Below are 16936 nucleotides of genomic sequence, written 5' to 3'. Positions count from 1 at the left end.
GAGAACTTTATATGGTGGGTCCTACGAGGATAATGTTCTGAGCCTTTTTTGAGTAAATACTTATTTGCTCTTTCCATTTACTATTGAAACGGTTCTATTAACCGAACGAACGATTGCTGTAATGTGCGCCAGCTACAATCTGAGAGCACGGCAGTGCTTTCGCCAAGTCCAAGTCACGCAATTAATCGAGTTTGGGTGTTTTCTATGTATATTATATAAGTGTGTATATCGTCGCCTAGCAGCCATAGTACGAGCTTTGCTTAGTTTGGGGCTGGGTTGATCTGTGTAAGATGTTCCCTGATATTTTTTTTTATTTACTATATATATTTATTTATTTATATACATGAAGGGACTATCGTTGAAACGCACTCTATAATTTGTTTTTATCGGCTTTTTCCTTTGAAAAAAAGTTTATACAAGAAAGCGGCTGCGACTCAAAAGTCTCAAAACTATATTTTACCTACCTTGTCTTCATTTTAAATAAATATATAAGTTTGTTCACGTAAGACAATTTACCTTTAGCTGAAATAAAAAATAATAATTTATTAATTGCAATTTAAAAAAAGTACACACAAAAAATGATTTTTTAAACAATGTTGTAAGCTCATTCATTTAAGTTTCCGATATTTTTTATTATTTTAATGGTGTAGGTACTCACAATCGTCTGTAAAATAAAGAAACAACTTTTAACATGATTATTATTTGTAATATTTTTAGGCCTCTTATCCTAGTTTGTTCTGCTGCCGTTATAGGATCACACGACATTTTACTCACTGTGGGACTAGCGGGCCGATTTTTGAATTTCGATCGCTCGATTTCGCGTTCTTCCTTTAATAATATCTCCACTACTAGGCACTTAAATAGTGCTAATAGAATTGAGAACGAGTGGTCAAGACCACATTCCCAATTTCTATCACTCGTAATTATTTCAAAAATAGCATTTCGTCGTTTTCCACACATTTTCGATTGATGAAATCGAGCGCTCCAATTTCACAAATAGCCTCTAGATCGGTCTATGTAAGTTTGTCCTATAATAATTATTTATCTTAGAGCATTTAACGACTGACATGGCTATTTGTACGTTACTTACAAATCATGTAGAAATAGCAATACATTTGACGTCCCCTCCCCCGCAAAAATCGGCAGACTGTTTCGTAAAGAAAATGACAGCGACGACGTGTCCAGTTACTAAATGCTCTAAGTTATTCATTTATGTAATTTCTGTTTTTAAAGTAAAAATAACTCACTATATTGATTTAAACAAACACGATTTTTGTTCATAATAGGGGGTATCACTGCAATGTTCTGCCGCCAGAGTACAGCACTAAGCTAGCTAGTAATCCATAGAGTAACTTATACATACTGTGCCTTTTTTTCACAGACAAGACATTGATGCATCAAGGTGGTTTGTTAACAATGCGAAAATCGAAATTTAGCTATCTGCCTCTTTATCGCTCGAATATGTAAGAGTGATAGACAGGTTAGATAACGAAATTTCGATTTTCTTGTTTCGCGGTAGACCCCAGATTTTGATGGATTGTGGTAGTAGCGCCCCTACGTAGAGTTTAAAGTATTTCCTATTTATACATAATTAATATAATTATAAAACAACTCACTGTCTATAACAGCTACAGGTTGGCTATGCGCATTGCCATTTATATCGAACTCGCCCATGTACACACAGGAGTCCGTGTCTGCGAACCTACAATAAAAAGTAATAACATAATTGAAGGATAACTCACGCTAGGCCGGGCCGGGCCCAGGCGGAGCCGTCCGACATGACATTTTCTATGACGGCTGATCGGTGATCACGTGGTGCTTTCCATAGAAAACGAAGCGCCGGAAGCTCCGGCCCGGCCTAGCGTGAGTCACTCTTTAAGCGTAGAATATCCATATACGTATATCAAAATATTCTGCTAACTTCTTACAGTGGTATGCTAATTCCGAATACCTTAAGTCAAGTACCTTTATGTATAATATTTTTGGCTCACGTATCAAAAATGGATTAGCAATTAGCCCTGTTGTTTATAATTTTTACGTGCCGTTTTTACGCCTGCACCTTTCGCAGCCGTATGATTTCTCACCTTCTAAAATATTCCTTGGGACCTAACCAAGATGATAATCGTACATTGATAAACGCCAAACGAAAAGAAAAAATGTATACAATATTTAAGTTTCGTTTAGCGTTTTCTAATAACGATTGTAATTTTGGCTAGGCCTCAAGCTATATTTTACAAGGTGGGAAAACATACGGCTGCGAAAGCTGCAGGCGTTAAAACGGCATGTGCAATTAAAACAACGGCGCTAATTGATAAACCCATTTTTGATATTGCTAAACTCACTTTTGTTATTGTTTATATTTCTGGTAATATAACAGTCTAATTTTCCGCTGCACCAGCAGCAGCACTAGTTGTTAACATACAGTCTTCGCAGCTGTATGGTTTTCGGTTTAATTTCTAGCGATGTCTTTACTTATATCAAAGATATATATAACTCCGTATAAGATAAATAAAGTCTAAGAAAAAAACGTGCCTCGGAAATCAAGAAAAAGTCATTCTCGAATAGATGGCGCCATATACCTTTGGCCTATTCTCGGCTAGATGGCGTTGACGACACCGTTTGATATTTAACAATTTTAACACATATCAGTGAAAGAACATGGGTCAGTATGAAACAATAAAAATTTATAATCATTTATCCGTATACATATTTTGATTAATTTATACATTTTCAATTTTATTTTAAGTTTTAATCGTGTGTCGATAGATGGCAGTAAATGTACCGTGACTACAAAATTTACTATGGCAATAGCCCTCTATACTATCTATTCTCTTTGCTTATATGCAGAGCTCGTACCAAAGAGTATTTGTTAACGTACAGTCTTCTCAGCTGTATGGTTTTCGGTTTCTTCAAACATGTCTACCATTATACTTCACAACTTTTAAATTACATCAGTATTCTTAATAGTAAGGTTTGCTGCAGTGGTTATGTATTGAGCGACTATTATTACTGCCATCAGTCTGCTAATATAAATAGAGTAAGACCTAAAGTCTGCAGAGATTTTGATAGCCCACGCAGTGCAAGTGTTATTTTAAACGTCAAACTTCTATGAAATTATGACGTATAAATAACACTTGCACTGCGACGCAGTGACTGCGTGGGCTATCAAAATGGCTGCAGACTTTTCTTGGTTTAATTTTATTTATATTAGCAGATTTTTTATGGCAGTAATAATAGTCGTAGGTACATAACCACAGCAGCAAACCTTACTATTGAGAATACTGTAATTTAAAAGTAACTCTAACTTACTCTTTAAAGTCAAAAACGATCTTCTTATTTTCCGCATCAATCACGACCTTGGCAGCATCAGCGGCCGCGTCGTTGCATTTAACAGCTTTGAGCGTGCAGCTTTCGCACTCGTATGTTTTTTCTTCTTTGCACTCTCCTGCTAAAGTGCAGGACTTGTCTTCGACGACTATCTTGACTGCGGGTGCTAGAGAAGTGATTAAAGTTTTATAATATTTTATTATCATTTATAAAACAAATATAAAAAGTAATATCATAGAAATTAACAGACTAGGGTCGAAAGGTACCCGGGTAAATGTGCCTGGCACGCTGCTGGCGTTGCCTCTTTGAACAGCCAGCGAAATATGCTGGACTAAGTATGCGCCGGTCCTGGGGTCGCCGCTTTTTGTATTTTACTATCAATTTTTCTTTTACTGAGTACCGTAAAACCGGCCAACACTAGGACTATGTTCTACAATTTCAATATGTAACTATGTATTTATTCATTACCAATACTTTTTTCATTTTTTTGTGACTTTTATGAGTTCGTACTCTTCTGACTTGGCAGCGCGCATGTAACTCCTCTGGAGTTGCAGGCGTACATAGGCTACGGAGACTACTTACTACGGGTCGTATGCCTGTTTGCCATCGACAAAGTATTAAAAAAACTTATGAAAATATTTCATCTACTAATATTTGAGTTAGTTTCTGACCGGTCATCAAATCGGTCGATTTAATCAGGAAAATGATTGGCGCCAATATCATCTAGCGTCCACACGTACACAATTTAATAGCCAATTTTAGAACCATAAACAAACGCACGTACAGATCCTAGCATTCCATAGATACTAGCTTCGAAAATTGGCATTTTTGTGTGCGCACCTCCTGATTTGATCGGGCAATCGAATCAGCGAGCCAAATTGCCGTTTGCGTCCGCACCTCCTGATTCGATCGGGCAATTTAATCAGATTGGCGAAAAATTTACTAATCAGCGGGCTCAGCACGGTTCCATTTTTATCGACTATCACTATGCGCGTCCCTTTCGCACTTACATACTTGTTAGAACGTGACAGGCATGGTGACAAGGGATAAAAACGCGACCGTGCTAAGCCGCCTGGATACGCCTGTATGGCGGTTGTGACATAGGGCAATAGCCAATGACAATTCGCCAACAAACTGTCTACAGTTTGGCGAAACTTTTGTATACCTAAACATAAGTATATTTTTTGAAATAAATAAATAAAAAATAAAAAAAATAGGCATTCTGGACCATAGCAAAAGATTTTGGATGATTTTACAGTAATGTCTGAGAGGGATAAAATATGAAAGGTTTTCTGTGATACTGTACCTCCACCACCCCCACTACCTCCACCGCCTCCATCACCTCCACCGTCGTTTTTACCGCCATCTGTCAAAATACATCGAATGTTAATTCTAAGTTTGCTATGGATATCTTGTCCGAAGTAAAAAAAAATAACTCGCGCAAGTGAGGAGAGGATGTCTATACTCTGTATCTTTAGGTATTTAAATAAAAGTAAACAAATTATACCCTAAAATGGCTCCTTAAGCTAGTTGAGGGTAGATGAAAACATTACAATGATCAAATAACGTAGGTTAAGGTCAGGCCGTTCAGTGACAGATCCAGGTGGTTTTGTATTTGGTTGGTTAGCCAGTAAATGTTATAACTACCCGAAAATTTACAAATTGTTTGTTTACTTTTATTTAAATACCTAAAGATACAGACTATAGCCAAGGCAGGCGTGGCTCACTTTGCTACAGGTAGCTAAAAGTACATCCGTTCGGCCCCAATTTTGGGGTTTGCCATAAGCCGCGCGTGGCGCTGTCGCCACCTAGCGGCCATATCTGTGCTGATCGTAACAGACGCGTTTTGTTAGAGAGTGAGTCTTCTGTACCTAGGTACCTACTATTATTTATTCTGTGGCCAAGGTAACAACCGCTTGCGCTACTACAACGAAACGCTTTGTCTCCGTGCACAGTATTTGTAATGGGGTTAGCAACTGGCAATAGTTATTTGTACAACAAGAGATCAAAGTTTGATATTTCTTCGAGTGCTTATTTTGAGTCCCGTGCAAGCGAAAGATTCTATAATCTTGAGCGTAGTAAGGGATTCAAAAGCGCACGAGATGTAAATTACTTTGATCTCGTGTAGTACACAAAAATTTTCACCCTAAGCAGTGAGAACATACCTAGAGGGACAGAGATAATAGAACCCAAGTATATCGAACTTGTATTAGACCCCACATGTTGAAATGACTATAAAGGTCACTTTCTGAATGTCATTTTGTCTCACTCAGTGAGCAAAATCGCATTTTGCTCACTGATTTTAAGAAGCAAAGTACCCTTGTTCGAGCTGCTGAGGTGAAAAGGTTTATTTTCAATCAATCAATCAATCATTTCTGACGTCATCTATGAAAAGGGACCCTATTGTCGAAGGCGCTTACGCCATTATTAACGATGCTCCAATGTAAATACAATGCCGCGCGACGCTGTGCGGCGTAAGCGCCGTCGACAATAAGGTCCCTTTTCATAGATAATGCCCTATTTATTTGCAGAAATACAGTAAAAAAACCGGGCAAGTGCGAGTCGGACTCGCGCACGAAGGGTTCCGTACCCAAAAACACGGCAAAAAAAAAAACGGTCACCCATCCAAGTACTGACCCCGCCCGACGTTGCTTAACTTCGGTCAAAAATCACGTTTGTTGTATGGGAGCCCCACTTAAATCTTTATTTTATACTGTTTTTAGTATTTGTTGTTATAGCGGCAACAGAAATACATCATCTATGAAAATTTCAACTGTCTAGCTATCACGGTTCGTGAGATACAGCCTGGTGACAGACAGACGGACGGACGGACAGCGGAGTCTTAGTAATAGGGTCCCGTTTACCCTTTGGGTACGGAACCCTAAAAAAGGTGTTAAAACTATTCAGGTACATTTTTACAGATGGCGCCTCTAATTATAATGATACTTCCACACTTTGTTCTACCAAAGTCATAGTTAGCTCAGACGGACCCTAATACATACTTACCTATTACAGTGGTTATTAAAAAAAAGTAAGAAGTTGGGTAAATACCTTTAGAATCATGGTCTTCTGTATCTGTAAATATGAAGCATTATTGGTAGGTATATACATATAATAATAACTCATAACTACATAGCTGCAGTAGGGCGTAGCGCACGTAGAGCCAGAAACCTTTTCGCATATCCAAATGTTCGCACCTATCACGGTTCGAACGCACCCACGTACCGAGCAATAGATCTACTAAATAACTTCTTAGCTACAGTCCAAAACGCAGACATATTCGCAGACAAGTGGCCGTCCTTACAGCATAATATCAGGATGCTTTTAAACTCAACCTATTAAATTAGTATAGTATCAGGATTTACAAAGTAGTTTTTTTTAACTCTAAGAGTACCTATGTAAATTAGTATAGTTTCAGGCCTTTTTTTAAATCTCTACATATGTAAAGTAAGGTAAATAAAGATCCTAGAGATAGTTATAACTATGTATTAAGAGTATAAGTGTTTTGGCATATCTAGCTGTAAACTTATACTTGTATTTATTTAAAGAATATAGTGTAGGAGGCAAACGAAAAGACGAATCAAATGATGGTAAGCGATTAACGTCGCCCGTGGACACTAGCAACAACAGAGGGGTTGCAAGTGCGTTGTCGGACTTAAGATACGCTCTTACATGAAAGTTTGGGCTGGAAATACTGCAGGCGATACTTCATTCCACGTTTATATATACCAGTTGTGGGCAAAGTACGGCCCGCGGGCCATCTCCGGCCCGCGAATGGATTTTATCCGGCCCGCCGCCGGTCCTATGAAATAATTAGTATATGGGCTATATGGCATTGGCCCACGATTATCACAAATCAAAATAAATTTTGGCTACAATTCTGGCCCTCCACTTAAATTTCCTAAACTTTCTGGCCCCCCCATGAAGAAAGTTTGCCCACCACAGATATACTGTCCGAGGCAGAAAATTTCTATTTGTATACCGTAAACCGGTTGATAGTGACACTCACTAATCAAATAATATTGTAAAAACCGTAACTGACATGCACAATCTGACAATAAATGATTACTTATACTTACTTATTTACTTACTACTAGATATTCTACCGGTCTATCATTATTGGATATAGATGGTCAAGCAAATCTTGTCAGTAGAAAAAGGCGCGAAATCCAAATTTTCTATGAGACGATATCCCTTCGCGCCTACATTTTTCAAATTTGCCGCCTTTTTCTACTGACAAGATCTGCTTGACCATGATGTGCTCTATGCACTTGCCTAATGCTTACCTATTGCCTTAAAGTATTTATGAGAGGGTTAAAGAGCTACCACCTTATTCATAAAACTTTACGGGCCTGATTTAGTTAAATTATGTTTTATCCCTTTCTTACAAATTGTTAAGTCAAAATGACAGATAAGGACAAACGATTATTAGCTAATTGCGGTTTGTAGCGCGTTTATGAATAAGAGGGCTAGTGTATTTACCGATTATTTTTAGCCACATCAATGTTTGCGCAAAAATTAAAATGTCATAGTTTCGGTAAAAAAATATGTTATAGGGTTATTTTAAAGAAGCAGGCAATACATACCGGTATCAGATTTATGTGTGTCGTCATCTAAATATCAAATAAAAAAACAATTGATTTAAAATTAATTTAAAAGTAAGCTCTATACTATCTCGTGTAAAATGTAGACAAGCAAAAGACAGATAAACATACCCTTCGATCCTCCGCCGCCTGCATTTAAAAATATTAATTAAATATAATAAGGTATTTGACTGTATTTAAAATAAATTATTTTTCACCATGCATGAATTGAAGCACCAGAGGATTCATAGAAAAACGTAGACAGCAGTTATTTTTAGACACAATTTTTATTTTAAAACCCATATAAAACTATAAAGAGTACGTAATTTGATTGTGACGTCACATGCTAATAGTGTTTCATATAAATTCCATAGTAGCAAAATCGTTTTAACAGTTCGAAAAAAGAAACTGATTTGACTAGTCGTCAAATTCTTTTACTAGAGTCTGTGCGGAAAGAAAAGAGTCGTGAAATGTAGGGGAGCCCATACATTCTACGACTCTTCTCTTTCCGCACAGACCCTAAATTGGAAATTCTATAGCGTATGTTGGCGTATGTATTGAACAACCAATTTAGCTAGGACCCTAAATGGCGCAACAATTGCGGAGCGTATGGTACTTAGTGAAATTTTACCGCATGGCAAACTTTATAAATCGGCAAAAACCTTTAAAGATTTAAAAATATATATATATATATGTTTTATTTATTTATTTTTTAAATATAAAATAAAATAAATAAATAAAAAATTTATTTATTAAGGTATAAACCCATTACATTTCATTAAGTACTATATTACAATATTAAATTAAAATTAAAGCTATATACTACAACTAAAAAAGTAGGTACTAATTTTATTATAGACGTGCAGCGGAAATCTTGCTCATACAGATTTGTTATCACATTATAAATAATGTGTGCGGTGTTATATTGATAAAGTAATTTTTATTCTTATAATTAAATATATCATAACTAGCCAGTTTTTGCTTTAATACGTCAAATATGTTGATATTATACTTACCAGAATGTTCATCCCTGGAATAAAATAAATGCTGAATTAGCAAACAAGCCTCATTATAACGTTTTTAATTTGATACCTAACATATAACATTAAGGATGACTCACGCTAAACCTAAAATATCTCAATATTTTTAATTATTTTATGCTCTTTACGTAGGCCTGAATCATGTAGGTATTTAGGTAATAACTTCGTATTATCTAAGTATTAGATTTTATCAATACATATTAGTATAAGTACATTGACTACACCAAACTTACAATAAAAAGTAACCTAAAATTAAAACTACCTACTAAGTATTAGATTTTTTTTAAATAATTTTTTTTAAATAAATATTAAGGACATTTTTCACACAAATTGACTAAGCCCCACGGTAAGCTCAAGAAAGCTTGTGTTGTGGGTACTCAGACAACGATATATATAATATATAAATACTTAAATACATAGAAAACAACCATGACTCAGGAACAAATATCTGTATCATCATACAAATAAATGCCCTTACCAGGATTCGAACCCGGGACCATCGGCTTCATAGGCAGGGTCACTACCCACTAGGCCAGACCGGTCGTCAGATTGTTCCATTAAAAATGATATCATAAACCAAAGAACGAAAAAGAACGTAATAATACTGGTATTTTTTGTTTGAAGAAAAAACCGGTTCCCAGCCTTGCCGGTCAGCCGTCATAGAAAATGACATGTCGGACGCCTCGGCCCGGGCACGGCCCGATCTAGCATGAGTCATCCTTTACTCTACAACATAACGTTCTATACTTAAAAAAATTAAATCCCCTACTTAAATACATATTCTAAGCTATCGCTGGTGTATTCATATCGTCTTTAGAAAAAAAACTCAATTTTTTTTGGCCCCAGGTATTGTGGTGTCAATGATCTTTGTTGTATATTTAAGGAGGAACATTAGAAATATAGTCAGTATTATTCCAGCACTCGTTTGTTTCATTACTCATCCTTTCCGAACCTTACATGGCGATCCTGCCAGGATTTTGAAAGTATAAAAAGGGTTAATTCATTATTTAGTATCATCATCATCATCATCATTTCAGCCTATATACGTCCCACTGCTGGGCACAGGCCTCCTCTCATACGCGAGAGGGCTTGGGCTATAGTCCCCACGCTAGCCCAATGCGGATTGGGGACTTCACATACACCTTTGAATTTCTTCGCAGATGTATGATGTTTATTTAGTATAAATTATATTAATTTAAAATTCCGATTGTCCTACCTACCTAATAGTAAAATAAATTGATGACTACTTATCCGATAATACTAAAATAGATATTGATGTTAAACCTATTTACGAATCTTCAACTTACCTACCCTCTATATAATTTCACACAATACTGATTTTGTTTGGAAGACTGGTAAATATAATTTATAGTAGTATGTAGTAATAGTAGGTATGGCTCATAATTTCAAATTTCTTTTTCTTTCTGCGGTTATTATGTATGTTAACTTTATGTATTACCTACTCATTAATGAACCTCCAGGTCTGTTTCTTAAGTATGTTAAGTACACTACATTGTACTAAAAATCCATTTGCATTATGTGACTGTTTGTGTTCTAAATAAAAAAAAAAAAAAAAAAAAACAATGATACTAACAATGTGACCTCCATAATATTCTTAGTGATGGTTTCCTCTCCACACGCGAACTTGGCCTGGTATGTGCCTGCATACGCTTCCAGGAACGGTCCTATGTGGATGTTTATTGTGTTCTGAGTGACCTGAAAAAGTGGAAAAAATATTTGGTAAGTGCTCTTATTTGTACTCAATAGGTCCTGACCACTTATACACAATACAGTTACATTAATTTATGAACAATGTCAAGTTAAAATTATGCCAAATAATAAGAAAACAAAAAATTAAAAATCAATACATTCTTCATGTCAATGAAATAGTTATTTGTTTTACAAGGGGGCAAAGTTGTTGTTTAACCGCTCGTGCTAATATTGATACCCGAACAAGCGAAAGTACCCAACATTGAACCACGAGCGTAGCGAGTGGTTCGATAAATGGAATCTTGAGCGTTGCGTGGGTTTCAAAGCACTAAAAATTACGTTCAACTTACTTGGAACATAGCTTGGCCAGCTGATGTTGATCGTCTAGCGGATTGCTCCAAACTGATTCCATTGACGATTATCTGGTTACAATTAGGTAAGATTTAATCAAGACAACATAATTGATTGCAGTGAATACCGTCATAAGGCAATAATTTTCGTATTTATATACGTACGGCGCACAGACAAAGAAGAAAAGCTTCATTTCTGCTCTACCAACCGAAAGAGTTATAAAATGGGTGTGTTGGCACAAAATAAATAATAAACGCGTCTGTTACGATCAGGACAGATATGGCCGCTAGGTGACGACAGCGCTACGCGCGGTTTATGGCTAGCCACCAAAATTGGTATGGAACGAATGGAACTGGCTTAAGGAGCCATTTGAGGGTAGATTTTGTTTACTCTTTTTTAAATACCTAAAAATACAGACTTTAGTTTCTTATAATGTCTTACCTCTCTGACGTCACAGGCATCATTTTCGGCCTCGAACATGATTTCCTGGTCCAAGCTATCGTCTTCTTTAGGTGCCGGTATTTTCACCACCTCGGGGATTTTCACGGCTAAACAAACGATTATGATTAGGGGTCGCATTGGAAGGGGTTATTGGATAGATTGATTTTCTGGGGGGCTATCCAAGATGGCAGTCGTTGATATTAAACGCCAATCGAAACTTAAATAATGTAGGGAAATAGCTTAGAGCATTTAATAACTGGAGTGGCCATTAAGAGCTTACTCCTCTGCCGAAAAACTTGCACAATTGTGCAATTTGTATGGACTGACATGGCTATTTGTATGTTACGTACAAATCATGTAGAAATAGCAATACATTTGACGTCCCTTCCCCCACAAAAATCGGCAGACTGTTTTGTAAAGAAAATGATAGCGATGACATCTCCAGTTACTAAATGCTCTAAGGGAAATGGTCACGTGACTAATATTCGTAGCATCTGTCATCGACGTACGATAAAGTTAGACCAAGAAAAGTCTGCAACGATTTTGATAGCGTACGCAGTGTGTGTTATTTATACGTCATAATTTCATAGAAGTTTGACGTTCAAAATAACACTTGCACTGAGAGTGCTATCAAAATCGTAGCAAACTTTTCTTGGTCAAACTCTAGTCATCTTGGCTGCTTATTAGCCAATATTAAAATATCGTACATCGATAACAGGGGGCTTCCCCTGAACAGTTTCTGTTGAGAAGGACAGAGAAAGGAATGTTGTTTGTAAGATTAGTAGAAGGTTTTCGGAGTAAGGATAAATTTAGGCAAGATCCCTAGAACGTCACTTCCAACCTACCGACCGACCGGGTCGATCCTACCGACTGCGCCAATGTTAGATGAATAAAAGATCGAGATAGCAGACTGGTTTGTTTCTAAATATGCAAATATCGACATACTTATAAGTCTACCTACATAACACGTATGATAGCTACTCTTATAACACTTTTAAAAATGATTAATGGTAGATTTTTGTCGAAGTAAAGGTTAAGTACTACACCAACAATGCCACCTAATTTTCCAACAATTTGGAGGCAAAACCACACTTGACATTCTCAGTGAAATTAAAATGGAAACGTTGGTAATATAATATTTAAATAGAAGAAATTGTGATTGATCAATTTTTTATGTCAATCGTTGCCATGGTTAGGAACGCTTTCCTAAATCACTCTTAAAACCTTAGTTTTTAGTATTTCAATTCAACTACCATGATTTTTTTCTGGTAGTTAGCAACTCTTTCCATAAGGGGTGTTCTACTAAGCATGTTGGTACAACACGGTTCGACTTCTAACATACTGTTACCTACTTTTGTCCCCTCTTATATCCTCCTAAGGCCCAGCCCCACAAAAGAGAAATCCAGAATTTGCCACTGAAATTTGAATCCTTAGTGCACGGAATAGAGTTGATTTTGGTTTTGTTTGATTTAACGAATCAAAACAAATGCGACTCTGTTCCAATTGAATATGATTTAAATTTCATCGAACTGAATAAGTACTATATGTAGGACCTTGGGCCTTAGGAGGATATTATTTGTGACATTGTTTTAACTATTTATTATTCTCTTTATTTATTTTTCGTCTTAAGCTAGGTTTGTTATAATATGAATATAAAAGTAAAATATAAAAACACTTACAAAACAATAAAAAATACATATAAACACATTATAAAAAACCTAACCTAGGGTGCCGCCGGCAGCGGGGCTTGGCCCAAGCTACCGGTGGTCAGGGCCGCAGAGTGAGGAACCGACGTACTATACGCGCCGTGTCCAAAATTACCGCCTTCTGCATCTGACCGTTGATCCAACCACCCAGCGAGAGTCTCTCTAGGTGTTGGTCGAGACTCTTTGCTATGAGACTCTAACTATTTATTATTTTTATATTCTTTTATTTCTTTTCTTTTCTGTTTTTAATGTTAATGTTAAGTTGACGATCTTTTAGTGAAAACCTTTGTTCTATCTTTTGTGTAAATACTGTGTCTTTTTCTTGAAGAAATAAATATATAGATGGTCAAGCAAATCTTGTCAGTAGAAAAAGGCGCGAAATTCATATTTTCTATGAGACGATATCCCTTCGCGCCTACATTTTTCAAATTTGCCGCCTTTTTCTACTGGCATGATTTGCTTGACCAACTACATCTAATCTTATCTAATCTAATCCACGTCTAATCTATCAATCGAACATTTTGTAAAATCAAATATTTCAGTTAAGAATAAAAGAAAATAACTTACTTGGAGCTAAAATCAATGCGAGAATCATTAATTTGGCTATACTCTAAGAACAAATTAAATTCGTTTATAATTCTCGTTTATTTCTTTAAAAAATAAATTCAAAAGAAAATCTACTTACAATTATCTGAAAAATAGATTAATTTATCAATTAAATAATCTGTCATATGGAAATGAAACGAATATCCAAATAAAAAAAAAACAAATAAAAATTAAAAGAAATATGTTTTATGATAAGTATAGAAATATTAAAGGACTTACTGTCAATAACTGCCACGACCTTCTTATAAACTGTGTCTTTTACTTTGAAGAAACCCATGTACACACAGGAGAACTGGTCCGCGAAACTGTACATAAATATATATTTAGAATATTATATGCCACTAATTATAGTGATTATGACAACCAACTGCCAACATTGACAGCGCATTGCACAGTATGTCCAGTACCGTCTTTACCATAAGGACACACGGGGCCATGCCCAGGGTCCCCATCCTCAGGGGGCCCCGAAGGACAGACAGTAACACTATATTTGATTACCCATAATATATAGAAGATCATAGTAGAAAAATGTTAGTTTAATTAGCTTGTTTTACATTCCAAAAGGGCCCAAAATTCTCATGTGCCCAGGGGCCCCAGTATAGTTTAAGGCGGCCCTGAATATGTCAGTTATTTGTCAGTTACTTACCTTGGGAAGTTGTAACTAATTTGCTGCGACTGAGGAATGATGGTGACGCGCCCAGCTGCCAAGACTGACTGCCCGTTGCACAGTATGTCAGTCAGTTGGCAGTCCGCGCATTCGTATTTTGTTATGTTGTTGTAGTTGCCCTGCACGTCACAGGCTACTTCGAAGCGGTTCAGTTTAATCACTGTATAATTAATGGTAAAGAATTAATGTTACCAGTAGTTTGCTCCGAACTGAGAACTCGCGGATTGCCAAAAACTAAGTAGGTATACTAATAAGCATAAACTAACTAGTTACCTACTAACTACTACTACTACTAAGAAACTACTACAGTAAGTACTACTAAGACTACTACTACTACACTACTTAAGTACTAGTAGTAGTAAGTAGGCCTAGTAAAGTGTACTAGTAAGTATAATAGATCCATGCACATCTATTTAATGTTAGCCACGATTGAATAAAGATTGTGGAAAATTCGGTTTTTTAAATTTCGTCTACGAATTTATGTTAAAAGGCCTTTCAGATCCTTATATTCATTATGATCTGGACAAAAATGACGAAATTAAACATGGCGGCCATTTTTTCAACTATGACTATATATTCATATTCTGGTACCTTTTCGGATCCTCAGGTATCAATTTTCACCATGATAGAGCAAAAATGAAGAAAACAAGATGGCGTCTGTTCTAAATATTATAATAGTAGGTACATTATTACGTTTGCTACCTTGGTCAACACTTGAGGCGATATTAATTGTGCGCGCGAGCTTAAGGCAAAGGCGCAATAAGAGAGCCGATTGCTTGGGCAAACGTGTTTTGTACGATTTTTTCAAGACACGTCCGTGGAAAAAAATAAAACTTAATATAAATTAAATACGATTATATACTTACGATTTTCTGAAATAAAAATGATTTATTATTTTCCGATAGGTATCAATTCGATTATATTCAAAAATTAATTTAATCTCCTCTCCTCTCCTCTTAACATCTGGTACCTCGATGATGGTACCATTGGAGGCAAGCCGGAAGAGGTGGAGCAAGACTTGCTCATCTTGCTGCACACTGTGAACACCTCCAAATGTGAGTTTTTCCCCTGTGGACCGCAATCATCTTCTCTCTTCTCTTTTTTCTCGGGTTTACTTCCCGGCCTCAAGGAATTGCATACTGATTCTTTTTGCCTACTTGGTGCACCGATTTTTCCTTCAGCAGTTCCTGAGGCACTACAAATTCGTAGGAGTCTCCTTCTTCTTGCGGGCGAACGTCTCAAGGGTTTGACCCCGCACGTGGCTTTAGTTTTATTGCAAAAGTGTTTCGCCGTTCCCAAGATCACGTACCTGTTGCGCACGGCCCCTGTTTGGTTATTCCCGGGTGACATTGAGACCTTTGATTTGGCCATTAAGTCGACGATTGAGTCGGTGGTCAATGTGTCCCTGGATGATAGTCAGTGGACACAAGCAGGTTTGCCAATCCGTCACGGAGGCATTGGGGTGCGGCGTGTGGGGGACATTAGCCTGCCGGCCTTCTTGGCGTCGGCCCATGGGGTTGCTGACCTAGTTGCTAAAATGTTATCACTAAATGGCGACGGGGTAAACATACCGTATATGGCCGACGCTGTGAGGCAGTGGTTGGCTATCAACCCAGGTGCGTCCGTCCCGGAGAACCCAAGACTCCAGCGCGCGTGGGATGAGGTAGGGTGTAAGGCCACCTTGGACGGTCTGGTTGGGAACGCTTCGGGTGTGGACCGCGCAAGGCTTCTGGCAGTGGCGCGGCCAGAATCAGGGGCTTGGCTGCAGGCGTTACCCTCCCCTCAACTGGGTACGTTACTTGACGGTGACTCGTTGCGGGTGTCCGTCGCTCTCCGCCTGGGCTGCGATGTATGTCAACCACATTTATGCATCTGCGGTTCCACGGTGGGGGCTGACGGCTATCATGCATTGAGTTGCCGTCGATGCGTCGGGAGGCATCCGCGTCACCATGCCTTGAACGATATTGTCCAGAGGGCGCTCAGATCAGCGGGTGTTCCATCCGTGCTTGAGCCTCCGGGTCTAAGTCGCACGGACGGCAAGCGGCCTGATGGCCTAACCTTAGTGCCGTGGGAGAGAGGGCGGTGCCTGGTCTGGGACGCTACGTGCGTCAGCACCTTCGCCGCCTCTCATATCAGTCGCACGGCACGCGCAGCCGGAGCGGCGGCCGAGTCTCAGGCGGCGGTGAAGCGCCAAAAGTATGTTCCCTTGGCCTCGGGTTATATTTTCGTCCCTTTTGCGGTGGAAACGGCGGGCTGCTGGGGTGCTGACGCGAAACAATTTGTGCGTGACATAGGCCGTCGACTCAGGCAAAAGGGAGAGGATCCCCGCTCCGAATCGTTTCTGGTGCAGAGGCTGTCCATAGCCATCCAGCGGGGTAATGCCGTGAGTGTTATGGGCACTTTTGCACCGGAAGCGATAAAGAACGGGTTTGACGGATAGTTACTTTCATAATTATTTAAGATGTTCATATGTATTGTTTTAGAATGAATATAAATTGTTATTTA

General features: G+C 37.9%; 1 protein-coding gene across 1 annotated transcript; it reads right to left on the bottom strand.

Moving 5' to 3' along the window:
• Positions 1-638: 638 nt before the first annotated feature.
• On the bottom strand, positions 639-11590 carry LOC134802178 (uncharacterized). The gene is made up of 11 exons (XM_063774772.1): positions 11453-11590; positions 11011-11082; positions 10545-10666; positions 8927-8940; positions 8043-8060; positions 7914-7940; positions 6379-6402; positions 4634-4693; positions 3310-3493; positions 1617-1702; positions 639-664 (listed from the first exon to the last, which is right to left on the bottom strand). Exons 1-11 carry the CDS (start codon positions 11588-11590, stop codon positions 639-641), a joined length of 771 nt encoding a protein of 256 aa, XP_063630842.1.
• Positions 11591-16936: the final 5346 nt, after the last annotated feature.

Source organism: Cydia splendana, chromosome 24 (assembly GCF_910591565.1).
Source record: "Cydia splendana chromosome 24, ilCydSple1.2, whole genome shotgun sequence".
Taxonomy (NCBI): domain Eukaryota; kingdom Metazoa; phylum Arthropoda; class Insecta; order Lepidoptera; family Tortricidae; genus Cydia; species Cydia splendana.
This window is presented reverse-complemented; position numbering and strand designations above follow the sequence as displayed.